Source organism: Dermacentor andersoni, chromosome 3, assembly GCF_023375885.2.
Source record: "Dermacentor andersoni chromosome 3, qqDerAnde1_hic_scaffold, whole genome shotgun sequence".
Lineage (NCBI taxonomy): Eukaryota > Metazoa > Arthropoda > Arachnida > Ixodida > Ixodidae > Dermacentor > Dermacentor andersoni.
In genome coordinates, this window is record NC_092816.1 from 68,742,527 (window position 1) to 68,756,244 (window position 13,718).

At 43.3% G+C, this 13,718-nt stretch overlaps 2 protein-coding genes across 8 annotated transcripts in view; one reads left to right on the forward strand and one right to left on the reverse strand.

Moving 5' to 3' along the window:
• The first annotated feature begins 13 nt into the window (after positions 1-13).
• LOC126545756 (dCTP pyrophosphatase 1-like) lies at positions 14-5,008 on the forward strand. Its single transcript, XM_050193731.3, has 4 exons — positions 14-304; positions 446-556; positions 1,687-1,721; positions 4,490-5,008. Exons 1-4 carry the CDS (start codon positions 144-146, stop codon positions 4,690-4,692), a joined length of 510 nt encoding a protein of 169 aa, XP_050049688.1. The 5' UTR covers positions 14-143; the 3' UTR covers positions 4,693-5,008.
• A 2,166-nt stretch (positions 5,009-7,174) lies between these two features.
• Sarm (sterile alpha and armadillo motif) overlaps positions 7,175-13,718 on the reverse strand; it is a 203,498-nt gene continuing 196,954 nt past the window's right edge. For all 7 annotated transcript variants that reach the window (XM_050193604.3, XM_050193619.3, XM_050193587.3 and 4 more), the window contains 3 exons: positions 12,916-13,037; positions 9,684-10,003; positions 7,175-8,593 (listed from right to left, as the gene is read on the reverse strand). In XM_050193604.3, the coding sequence (XP_050049561.1) occupies positions 9,718-10,003; positions 12,916-13,037 (408 nt within the window). In that variant the 3' untranslated portion in view covers positions 7,175-8,593; positions 9,684-9,717. The remainder of the gene's footprint in view (positions 8,594-9,683; positions 10,004-12,915; positions 13,038-13,718) is intronic.

Genomic DNA, 13,718 nt, shown 5'->3' on the forward strand with positions numbered 1-13,718 from the left:
TGCATCATCATCATCAGTCTGCTAGCGCGCCTGTAATTTCAAAACAACGTACACGTGCTAGGTGTTGTGAAGGCTCCTTTCGAGAATTCCTTGTAGCCTCGTACTGTTCATTCCCTAATAGTACAGTCAGTGTACCGATATTTATGATCGCTCGTGTTGTGCTGCGAAGGAGTGTTACGTTAACTACAAAAAAAGCTCGGCAAATGTCTCAAAGCGTCCAAACAAATGGCAGCGCAGCAGAGGAATCAACCGCCGCGGAACCGAGTAATTTTCAGTTCAGCAGTAATTTGTCCTTAGAAACGATGTAAGTAGTGCGTGTGTGCGTTTTGTACTTGAACAGTTAGTGTTTATTTTCTGTTGTGATGTACTTGAACGCGTATAAAGTGATTAGGTCGAGTACGGGCACCATTGCATCAAGTGGTACTGTTTTTGTCGTTTTCACCAGACGCCAGATGCAAGCAGATTTCGCAAAAGAGAGAAACTGGGACCAGTACCACTCACCTAGGAACGTTCTTCTTGCTATGGTCGCTGAAGTAGGAGAAGTTTCCGAATGCTTGTAGGTGTCTGCATGTTTATTTTTGATCTGTTTTCTTAAATATTTTTTTCTGTTTTGCTAGCCCTTCTCGTTTGTGTATTTATTTGCTATTTGAACTGCTCTGCGCCTTAACATCTTTCATTGTACGTGCTCCATAATGAGCTGCAGAGGTGCTAAAGCTTCTGACTCAAAAATTCTCAGTTCGGAAGTAACTGTAGAAAAGGGTTATGCATGGAAGTGTCAGCGTTCGGAGAAAAGAGAGTGAAAAATGTGTGGTGATATGAAAGTCAGAGTAGTAGATCTGAGGTATATTTCTCTAGCCAGCTACGCTGCATTGGGGAAAGGGGAAGAAAGAGGAGCATGATGGGTGGCGATGACAACAGCAAGGAAAATGCACAACACATAACGGGCAAGTGTACTCAAAGCCTACAATCGAGGCATATACTTCTTAAAAAGTCAAGTAATGATGGCTTGAAAACTATCTGCAGTCACGCCAAGGGCCCAGTATTGCTTCCTCTGACTGCAGTTGGCTGTTGAGACGTGCAAAACAATCAACCTCTGTGTCCTTTCACTATACTGTGAGGGCAGTCAGATTACACGTGCTTTGTAGACTTATGCACGTGACACAGTTCACAGTCTGGAGACTTCACAAGGTTCGGAACATTACAGTTAAATATATAAAAAAGCACTGATATCGTGCTGTGTTTGTGAAAATTACTCCTGAATTTCTGTAATGTATTTTAGATCTTGTATGTGATGGAGCACGATAAACAAATGTTCTGCGTGTTTATGTGTGTATGTATGCTACCTATCCCGGCATGTGTACCGCAAAACAAACTACCAAAAAAAAGGATCGACCACAGAACACCTGTCCTGCTCATTTGTGGTCGCGTGTTTCAGGTCAAAGCCCACTAGTTCACAGCGTTAACATGTCATGGCAAGGTCAGGGTTTGGAGACAGAAGGCATGACAAAGCTTTATGCCTGCGTAGTTGAGTGTGACAACGTATATCAGTGCAACAGGAACATAAAGATTGTACAACATACTATTGCACAACTAGCTAACTGTGCTAGAGTTATGTGCAAACAACTTCGTTTAGTACATTTTACAGCATTTCTTATGTTTTCTTATTGTGCGTGTCTTTTTTTCCAGCCAGTGGAAAGGTGAAGTAAAAGAAGGCCTGCCAGGTAAGCCTGAACCCTATGTTTCTAGTTCCTGTTATATGGGGCCCCACTGTGATTTGTAAACTAGTGTTTCAGAAATTATTGAATGATCAAGGTAGCTGCTATGCAGCAATAAATTTACGCGATATTTAAAACCCCAACATATCACAAAATGCCTATGCCCCATTCCTCCTCTCATCCCCTCACCCTACCCATGCTTTCGCCAATTGTCATTTTGTTCTGTGCATTACATGTCCTGTCCGAGACATCGTGAGTCACTGCTTGAGAAAGTCGATGATGGCAGTTTCCGAACAGCTCTAGGTTGCAGAATCAATAGCCACTTTGTTTTTTCACAAGAACATGTGACACCTACCCTACATGGTGGCTTTGCATTCTCTCACACAGCCTGCACAACCCAAAAGAGGCTAGCTGCAAAGTTCTGTGAATGCCTTCTGCACTGTTACATACATAGCAGGCAATGCTATGAAGTCATAGCTATGCCTGGGCAGTGTGATGTAATGCGGACAAAAGAAGAGACAAAGAAAATAGACAGGACATGCGCTGATATTGGCTACAAAGTTTTTGTTGAAGGGAAATGCTTTTATATACGGTCAGATTCAACCGTGCATAAGAACAAAAGTTGCAAAAGTAGACTTACAGAGTCAAGGAAAAACAAAAACAATTTGTTAGCCTTATAAGTCTACTTTTGCTATTGACCTTCTTATGTTCTATTTCATCTGATCAAGTATATAAACTTTTACCTTCAACGAAGATTTTATTGTCAGTACAGCACTTGCCCTATATATTTTCTTCACCTCTTCTTTTGTCCATGCTACATTGCACTGGCTAGGCATAGCTATGAATCCACACCAACTTGCCCACCTTTTGGCAATTCTGTAATGCTATGAATGCTAGCAAGACCTCTCTCGCTGCTCACATTCCCGACCAAAAGAGGGCGGGGTCACATATGAAAGAATGGCGTATCTATGCGTCACATAATTTGGTGTAACATTAAGTCTCGTACTGTTATGGTGTAAAATATGGCGTAATTATTATGTGGAAGGTGTCGCAGTTTGGAACATATTTACTGCTGAAAGAGCGGAGTCACGTTTTTGTGACCAGCAGCCCACAAGTCCACAACACACTGCTTGCACTCGCGAACAAACCGTAGTATGTCACCTACTGGCAGCATGGAGGTGCACAGATAATCTGTGACTTGATGTGACCTTGTTTCTACAAGTTGTTTGTAATATTTGAAGCAGTTATTCCACTGAAAGTGCCGCAGATCAAAAGCAACTGCACTGCAAACATGTAAGAGTGGGACTTCTACCATACTACTCGCATGGCAGTATAACACGGAGTATAGTTTGCAAGGTTTAAACTTGCTAGACTACTGTGTCTGAGATTTTGCTGAGAAGAAGACTGACCTACAGCCATGCAATATGAAAAGCTCACTAAATGCTGGTATTGTTAAAAAAATTGTAAGACATCAACAGGCACCACCTGATCAGAGCATGCAGCCATATTTTGGTACCACATTCACTCATTTATGAAGGTGGTTTTACTGGACGGTTCTTTAAGAACAGCATTGGAACAAACAGTGTACATCTTTTGCAAACGTGTCTGATGTCTTATCTAATGCGAAGCATTCTTGTCACGTGTAGGCCGTTTGTTTCCTGTCGATTATCTGACCGTTTTTGTGGGCCCAAGGAAGTTCAGTCTCACAGCATCCAAAACAGTGACCTAGGACTACATTCGGAGTGCACAGCTCTTTCCAGATGTCCAGATAACGCTCAATTTTAGCTTCAGACCTGGTAAAGCGCCGATGAAACAATGTGCAATCACTTATCACTTGACCACCCGCTCTCGAATTCTAGGCATAGCACATTTAGGTAGACATGCACACATTGGTCTTGCTCCACCTCAAGCAGCAAATCCACCAGGAAAACCACCAGTGATGTCACCAGTCAAGACATGGTTAAAACCATAATCAGTGAACCGATGGACATTGATTAATTATGTCAAGCATTGCACATATATTGTACATACTCTAACAGTATAAAATTGTACATAATTGCCACTCTAACAATGCGATGTCATATAAACTTTTCATTTTCGCAACCTGCAGTGCATGTTTCAGTTCAGAAAATTACCACGGTTTGTGAGTGCTCTTCCACTACAAAGCAACAATGCTTCGTATTGCGTAGCACTCAACTGGAGTTGTGGCTGCCAAGTTTCTTTTTTCGTGAAATAGTGTTGCTTTTTCTGAAGTCGTTATGTTTTCAAATACCTTGTGATTCTGGTAAAATATGAGACAACCACTGTATGCAGATTGAATCTTCTGTAATATTTATTGCATTCAAACACACTCTAGGTTACTTTTTTGATGTGAGCTAGGCCAGGATAGATTTATTTCAAAAGTAATGTAGCTGCTTTCAGGCATTGAAGAGCTGGACAAAAATCTATTGAGTATTAAGCATTGGCTGCATCTCTGCATTTACCACATTTATACAGTTCAGCATGAATTGCAAGCGTCACACTCTGTGGTTCACACTTTATTCCACACACATAGTAGTTGCCTAACCATCGCAGCATGTCTGGATGAGCTTATAAGATGGATGGTACAATATGTATTCCATAATTCATTGTATTGAATAATTTGTTATATCTGTCTGCATTATATTGAGGTAGACAAAGTCTGAATTAACTCTAATTGCTTGCCTGTTAATTTTTCGTTGATTGCTTTGCGAAAAAATTAGAAGCACTGTTATGGCCACATTATGTTTTCGCAGACTGGACGTCTGAGGAAAAGACGCACTTGGGTGAAGAACTGAGCGACGTCTTGGTCTACCTCATTCGTCTCGCTGACCGCTGTCAAGTGGACCTGCCAACTGCGGTGCTTCGCAAAGTGGAGCTCAACAGACAGAAGTACCCGGCATCAAAAGTGTATGGCAAGAGCGACAAATACACTGCCTACAGTGAAGGGGACAGTTAAATTTTTTTGCTTTGTGTTTGTTTACCAGCTCATCATCGCTGCTACTAAATGATCTTACCCTTTAGCTGTATGTTCACAAGGAAGCAAAGCTAAAAAAAAATGTCTTTTTGATATTCAAGAAGCCATTTTTGTTCTAGTTGGTAACATGGTGTGAGCCTTCGAGTTTACCTTTATGTTCAGTGAGAATGTGGCAGTTCTGTTAAACTCTGACTGCTGGCAGAATTTGAAGATGTCAGGTAGGAAGCATCCCTATTCACATGAAATGGTTTTGCTTGAGATTATGCAATCAAAAAATAAAGTTTGCACGTACCTTTGAGACATGAGTGGCAGCTCAGACTGACACTTTCAGATGAGTGTTGCCATGCTGTGTGCGATCCCTCTTTGTTGCTTCTTTTTTTTGCGCATGCGGCAATGTGATAACATGGAGAGGGGCAACATGCAACATGACTTCCGATAGTGCACATGGCTGCTAGTCTAGTAGAGCAAGCTACACATGACCACTCTTCTATTTATGCCACACAGTGGCAATTGCAACAAAGTTTGACCACAGGGTATCAATGTTCAGGGGCCCTGCTGTCCATGACCTCTCGATTTTCTGCCATGCGAGGTGGAATTTGCCTGGAAGGTGCAGCAGGTAATGGAAAGGTGTTTTCATGTTGTGGGTTGATCTTGAAAACTGGCAGAAATTTAGCAGCCGTGGCTAGAACTGTCACATTCAGTATTTGTAATGGTGCATTGCACAGCCAGTTTTGTTTAGTAAAGGAGAAATTATTTGCATATCAACGAAGAATCTTCTCTTGTCATCTTTCTCCCATTTAATTATGGGCTTGCTATTTTACAAGCATCTATTTCCCATCAATTGTCCTTTCCTTCCACAGCTTCTTGGGTGTAGACATATTTCCTTGTCACCTCATCCTACGCTAGCTTCATTTCCCCTTGCTACCAGAGTTTATCATTATTCATGTCTTGCCACTATAGCTCTCATCGCTTACAGTAAACTGGGTAGCCATTGGCACAAATTAGGCAAACTAATTTTTGCATTGCCTGTGAAAGAAAGCAGTTTTGAGACAGTCCTGTACATATTTAAACATTTATCAGCGCTGCATAAATGTTCAGAAGAGATGATATCTAAGGAACTCCACGTGCGAACCCAGGACAGAAAAAATATGGATGAGGCGGACAGCTTGTCCGATCTGAGACAGCCAGCCCCACAGCCAACCAAAATTTAATCACTTGCAAGTACTGCCACTTGTGTAAAGTATGAGAACTACCACATTTACTTGAGTCTAGGCTGGCCTCCATCCTGATTGGGCGCCTAAATGTAGGTCATGGAAAAGAAACTTTCTTTGAATGCAGGCCAACCGCAGCATAACAGCAAATGAGAGCAGCGACGAAAAGCAAATAACATTACCCACGTCCAGTGCCAGCCACACACTTCCACCAGCTTACTGTAGTCAGCACTGTTCTGACACCACATTCTCGGTACAATTGTGCCAAGCGCGAACTTTTTAAAAAATTACGACTATATGTGCCTGCACTGCATACATTCACTGCATTCAAAATGGCGTACAGCGAGTTCCCCATGAGCGAGCTGTAGTACTGCGAATCAGCAGATAGTAGCCGCTACAGTATTATTTTGGTGCTGGCGTTCATGGCATGCTATTTTTGATGTCTCCTAGCAAAATCTCGAATCAAAGCAAACCTAGGAGTTTCGCAACTGTTTTTAACCCTTTAAGGCATTGTGTCTGCCAAGATTATGCATCAACAGCAAGAGCATTGATGGAGTAGTGATATTTGAAGTACGTCTCATACATCTTGAAACACCTCTGGTTGGAATTGTACTAAGCTTGAATAAAATGGACAAATTGTTTTAGTAAAATGAGTGGGAAGGCAGACGATTGGGTATTTGTGCTTGGTGTGGGCATGTCGTATGCAGCAGCTTCACTTCTTTGTTTTCCATAATGTGTTGCACCAGGCATAATACTCGGGTGGCTGGATAGGTGCTTTTCAAGCCTGCTAGACATGAAATACTTGATGTTCTCATACCTAATGTTCCTGTAGCAAGGTTTTACATGGAGTAAAAGTTCTGTAAACTTGACAACGCTCCCTGAAGAATTGAAAATTCTTATTCTATTTTGCAGCGGTACTTGTAAGGACATGTAAGGAATGCGATGAAATTGTTTAAATCAACGAAATTGAATGGCACCTGAAATGGTTAAGAAAGCTACCAGTCTGGAATTGGATAATTATGGCATGCTCTTCTTGATACGCATCATATGCGACAGAAAACACAGTAATGCACATGCAAATCTTGTCAACAATAGGGGAATGAGTGTTAAGTCGACATTTGTTATAAACATATTTGTAGTTATGAGCTCGTACTGCCAATAGGCATTTTACATTTACCTCGTTTCAATAATTATATCCGTACTCACAATATCGATGTTGGACTGTAATAGCAAATGAAACAGTAAGCACATGGTTTACTATAATATAAAACAGTTTATTTAACTTTCGCATAGTGGCATCTGAGAACATCCTGCAGTATGTACAACAATGAAATGATATTTTTGATTTCACAAGTGCTCAGCAATGTAGCAGGCTTTTATGCCTGGCACTTGAATATGAGGTAAGGGGGATGGGGGAAAAATAGTGAGGGATAACACAACACAAACATGTGACTTAAAAATACTAAATATCCTGAGGTGCCAGCACCATAGGAACAATAATTTACAATGACTATCAAACAACAGATATCGGGCCAGCTCATTTCTCTGTTAGCAAGTTACACGTGGGAACATTTCCAAGAAAAAATAGTGCCTGGCCTCGATGAGAGTGTACAGGGCAGTCTAGTATGAAGGGGAATGCCTAATTGGTACTCAAGCAGCGATTAGCCCAGAAGTGCAACATTCAGACTTCACTTGCCAATTCTTCCAAAGCAGCTGTCCTTTCTAATGCAAATCAGGTGTTCCCTTTCATATCTGTCCTTGCTGTACGACTCCTACGTACCACTTGTCTACTATATGTCCTAAAGAAGCAAAACAACTGGCAAAGAACTGAACTCAAAAGCACTTGGTTAAGTGACAGCATAACAAAGTGCACTGGACGGAAAACAAAGGCAAGCAGCCGTTTCCGAAGGCAAACTTTGCAGCTGCGTTCTCTCTTCATTTACGCCTGTATCAAGTGCTAAAGAAGGTCTCACTCTTTGTTGCAATATAAAAACACTTATCTTACTGCTTTAAAGCCTGTACGAGGCACTTTTAATGTTGACTTTGCGGCCTCCTCGAGCACGAACTTGCAGCAACAATCTCCAGGCGAACTGTGCTGGCATCTCACTAGATCTAATACCATAGTTAACTCGCTTCGTTGAAAAATAGCGAGGCCTTAATAAACCAAAGGCCGCAACTTCTAAGAACTCAGTATTGCACAACTGGCCATCAACACAATCAGCGATTCCTGACATAAAATATGCACCGTAGCGGCAGCTTTGGGTTGATGAATACTTCAAGTGGGCAACATGAGCATCGAAAACATTGTCTGATGGCATGTCCCACTTTCATCAATTAACGTGCCTCATAAATGATCCCTGGGGAGACAGCTTGAGTAATCACTGTCCTCAATTTCAAGCAGTGCTGCTCCTCAGTGACTTTTTCACAGCAGCAAGAACTGTAGGGTAACCACAAGAAGTCCTCGTAGTTTTTCTTGCATTGGTGCTCGTGTCAATTCTGCAAGTTGACTGGGCTGCTTGTGGAACGGTGATGAACACAACCTCTCCAGGAGAGGCAGCCACTTCTTTCTTCGCATAGGTTGTAGAACCCTGCTTCAGGGATGGAATCCATCACGACAGCTGGTGGAGCAGATGGCACTGTCCAGCTGCATGTTCAATTTTATAGTGTGGGTCCTGCAAGGCAAAAGTGTCGTGTTTTATTGCTAATGCATGCACATACAAGAAAGCAGTTTAAATAAAGTTCGTTTAAGTGACAGTGGCACGGCGTCAACTTGCGATAATGGAGCGAGATGGGGAGTCGGCATAGTTGGCAAGTGGAAAAAAAAGCTTTTTATTTTCTAGGCGTCAGCTGTAGAGCTTCAAAAAATGTTCGACGATGAGCCATAATGCAAACTCAGATAATCAAAAGGTTCGCTTAAGTCAAACACGCCACACAATCTTGGTTTGCCCAGTTTATTTCCAGCGAATTTTGAAACTACTTTATTCAGGCAAGGCTTTCAGTTAAACTTATTGATTGCTCTCCAGTGGCAAAGCCACTGGGGAGCAATATATATTCCAGCTGGTCTGTGTGTTGATGTGAGCTGCTATGAAATGGTGCCGCTGACCTAATTGCACATTAGTGATGATAAGAGTGTGCATCACAACTTATAATTGTGTGCAGCACTATATTAAGCTTCGGATAGTTCAAAGAAGAATAGGAGCTTGAATTAGCATGGGTGAACTGTATGCATTCAAACACCTTTCAGAACTCACCCATGCCTCATACCCACATTTAGGCCTGAAGGAGATATGAAGAAGGTAATGACTGACATGGCGGCAGTTCTTGTCAATAATTAGCTATTGCAAGATCAAAAAAACTTACAGGCACATTAACGAGAAATATTAAGTTAAACCAGATTGGTAGATTAACTCCTTGGGATATCAAAAAGGTCAGTCTTAGTGTGATTGAAGGCTTGGTAAGGCAAAAATGATGGAAAAAATGGGTGGTGGTGCCACTGAAATCCTTTTAAGATCAATCAATTTTTAAAGGATCGAAGCAGTAAATTTACATGTCCATAACTCTGGAGACTATGGGCTGATTCGGGAGGCATTGCAACGTCACCACACCCACATGCTGCGTAGCGTTAACCAACAGAGCTAGCTAACCAGTAAGTGCCCTTTAGCATATCTCAGCAGGCCTACCAGGAAGCTGTTGCATTTACTTTGACAATACTCCTGTAATGATTTATGCCCAGTCATTTTTTTTTACTTCAGTGCTACCTACCATGAGTGAGAGAACCCCCAAAGGCATTGCGGAGTCAGCAATGTGGCTGCGCAGGGAGCTGCGCCTGTGGCTGCTCTGTGGGGGCTCGGCCATTGCTGGATTCGCGGTCAGAGGATGTGCTACCCTTGGCACTGTCGTTACTGGCACTGCGCTGGTAGACTGCCGCACGGCAGCTGGCCATCGTGCTCGGGGTGCCCGGTGTGCCAGGCCCTCCCATGCCCACATAGCGGCCCAGCGGACCGTCGCTGCGCACATTCATCTCGCCCCGCATGAACCGCTCTAGCTTGTCGACACATGCATCTTGGTAGTCGTGGATCCACCTGCATAGCAAACATGAGGTCTTCTATGAGCCTAGAAAAATGGGTATCCACCTGGAAGTGTCAGATAAACGTTTGGACATGTGGACAAAAAAAAATTGGGCAGCTCTGCCCAAAGGGTGAGGCATTGTCAGCGACAGCAAGGTTCAACATTATGCTTGAACTCCTGAAATGGTGTTCTAACTACGCATGGGTGCGACATGTTCGCATAACACAAAACGCAAGGCAACTGCTGCTGGGCAGAAAGAACAGCATCCTGGCAGCTGTCAAGCCTTTCACAATGTTGATGCGATGAGCATCACCAGTGGCATTGCAGCTGCCGCACCTCAATGGTGCACGAGATGAGACCGATGTAAAGATTAAGCCAATGCCCAGTGAAATACAGTTAAACCTCGATATAACAAAATAGGTAAAATCGGCAATTTGCTTCGTTATGTCGGAACATCGTTGTGCTGAAATTCGACCTTTTATGCAAATAAATACAGTCGCGGATCGATTTTTCTTACACGGAAAGGGGCCGCAGGATTTTACGAACTGTCGGGCAATCGAAAAAAGCAAATTTGAATGAAAAAACAATTGATTTTGATTAATTTGGGCGTCGGCAACGAATGATACGGTTTCATGCCACGTCGACGATATCTTCGCATCGGCGGTACGAATTACGCGAAGCCAGCCGCGCTTGCGCGTGCACTTCGCCCCCGCGGCTTATAGCGTCGCCTGCACTGGGACAACGCGATCATGAAAAGCGCCGGCAGCGGGAAGCGAATGCATCGTCTACCTCTCGCTCAGAGTCACCGAAACTCGAGATTACGCAACATCCAATACTAAACGCGCGGAAAGGCAGCTTACATGATGCCACGCCTCCTCGACACGCCCACTCTTTGTACGAGCGGCAGATTACCTCTAAAGCAGGGTGTGCGGCTGCGTATGCGCTCAGCCGCGCTTACAGTCCTATGCAGCCACGGCCGAAACGCGCGCCAACTTACCCCTCGCGCGCGCTTGATCACGTTACCGCGAGCTCGCTCCCCTCCCCCTCTTTTCCTTTGCTCACGCGGGAAGGCGTCACTCGTGAAGCCACCATCTTTCTTCTCTCAACCTCGCGCACTTTCACTCGCACCTAAAGCACAAAGTGCGCGGGGCGTGATAGGATCTTATCGCACTTCGACTTTATACGGAACATGATGCGGCTCCACTTCGGCGGTCGCTCTTGTCGCGCCGCGCGCGATTTGAGAGGTGCCGTTTGCAAGCAGCCACTTGTTATTCAATCATTTGACCATCTGCGTCCGCGAAAGTTTCCATTTATTAAGCGAAATTTCGTTATATTGAAATGGCATACAAAAACACTTCGTTATATTGAAGTTCTAAATAGATGGTGTTCTATGAACAAGAGGCAATGAAAAGCTAAACACTTCGTTATACCGAGAATTTAGCTATATTGAAATTCGTTATATCGAAGTTTAACTATTAGATATCGTTAGCTTGACATTTAGTGCTCAGACCACAGCATACACATGGCATCTCAACAGGAACACTAGAGTGCTTATAGTGTGCATGAAGTGAAGCAGACAGTTTGCAATATAGTATGTGCTGGCTTCCCCTCAAAGCACTATTCCAGCCAAAAATAAAACATGTAACAGGTCACACTTTTAGTGCAAACGACTCAATAGGGAGTAAGGTTGAGTTGGAGGGTGCTGCTCAGAGTTGCACAGCCTTGACACTCTGAGCTGACAGCAACTCAAGTAATTGTGCTATTGGTCACAAAAGAAACCATGGAGGACCCAGCAATGACAGCAAAAGAACAATGCTAAATCATAGGAGCCATGAGCATGAAATCGCATGTCGCAAAACTAATGAGAAATGGATAAAGTATGGCAATCATGTGTAAAGTTTTGATGGGTTCTTCGATTCTCCTAAGGACTATGGAAGCAAAGCATGCGTTAAGGCTATGGCGAGTGGCTGGCAAATGGTTTGGTTATGAGCAAAGAGTTTCCGACAAAAATTACTAGAGGGAACTATGGTACTGATTGTTCATCTAGGATAGGTATGATGGTTAGTACAGGGATTTGTCTAGTCTTCATGCTTGCAGCTTGAAATGTTTTTGTAACATTGATTGTGCCTCATCTTTCTAAATTTCCAAGCAATCAGTTTTCTAAACACTGCAAGGCTGCAATTCTCTGCACATGCATAATCATTTGCAAATTGTTCAATTTACATTGTGATATTTTGTTGAAAGTGTTTAATCTGCAAATCCACAAAGCCGTGTGAAGCCAGAAAAATGAAGTTTAGGGAGATACATCTATTGCTACCCCTCAGTGTCATGCTGGCTGAGAGAGAGAGAATAAACGCTTATTGTAGTAGAGGTTGTTTGGTTATGGTGGGTGGAGCCCCTTTACCAGGGCCCCGCTGGTTACAACGGCTTGCGGGGCCTGGTCAAAGGTTGCCAGATGCTTCCCAAGTCCACTTCCGCAAGCCGCGCCTCCCACAACCAGATATGGAGGGTGTTGTCTAGCAGTGGGAAGATGGCAGCCGCCTAGCATAACGATTGGAATGTTACGTGTTCCAGTGTCGGTGTTCATGCTGGCTGAAATACCATGCTTGCAGCTCCCAAAGGCACAAGTGCCAGAGTTCCTCCTGGTAACTTTTGTAGGAAACTGATTATGAGCAGAGAGCTTACTCGTGTAGTTTCATACTCTTACAGCTTGGCTGTTAACGGACCTTTTGTAAAAACCAACTGCAGGGGACTTGTTGGACAGTGCCTTTGAATGACTTGCATTCAATATGCAAGTCATTCAATATCTGCACTCAATATTCAATAACTTGCACTCAATATGCTTTTTAGAACATCTTCAACTATTTTACCTGCATAGCGACAGAACTGCCAATGCTAGACGAAAAAAGAGAAGGATTGCACTTACCGTACACCGTTGAAGTAGCAGACTGCCCTCATGTCCTCAGGGAGCACTTCCGATTCTGGCCACTGGAAGTTGTCCAGGATTGGAATGATGTTGCACTGGCTCTGAAGAGCTTCCACAATTTCCTGTACATAGAAAAAAAAGAAGTTTCACACGTCATGCTATGTGGCTTGTTTTATACTGGCGATTAAAGGTGATGGTGGTCTCATGACAAAATGCCACTAGAAATTTTTAAAAAATCACATGCTCTTGCATCCTGTGAGAAGTTCACAAGGCTGCCTAGCACAAATACCACACCGTGCTATAGTTGACTAAGTGTTGGGGAACAAATTTAAACAACAAGTTTACAAAATGTCTGGGTCACAGCACAAATATGGTGGACAATAGCAAATTATACATGGCATTCCTTATGTTAGTTGACGTATGGATTTGGTTGTGGATTCCACATCTCCAAAAAATTGTTTGACAGAGGCAGTATCAGGTGTGGAGAGAGAGAAATAAACGGGATGGGAAAGGCAGGGAGGTTCACCAGATAAGTCTGGTTTGCTACGCTGCGCTGGGGGAAGGGGAAATGAAAGACGGAAAGAACAGCGGAGAGAAAAAGCAAGTCTGGAGTCTGGAGCAAGTCTGCTTGATGATGAAGGCATCACTTTAAAGCAACTGACACACAGTCAAAAATCTTGCTGCAAGAGTTTCACCTGCAGTAGAGTAACTGCCGCAAGAACAATCACAACACATAGTTTCAAAATACTTCAAAGACGGGGAAGAGGAAACAGGCACGACAACATTCCGGCAAAGATGACTTG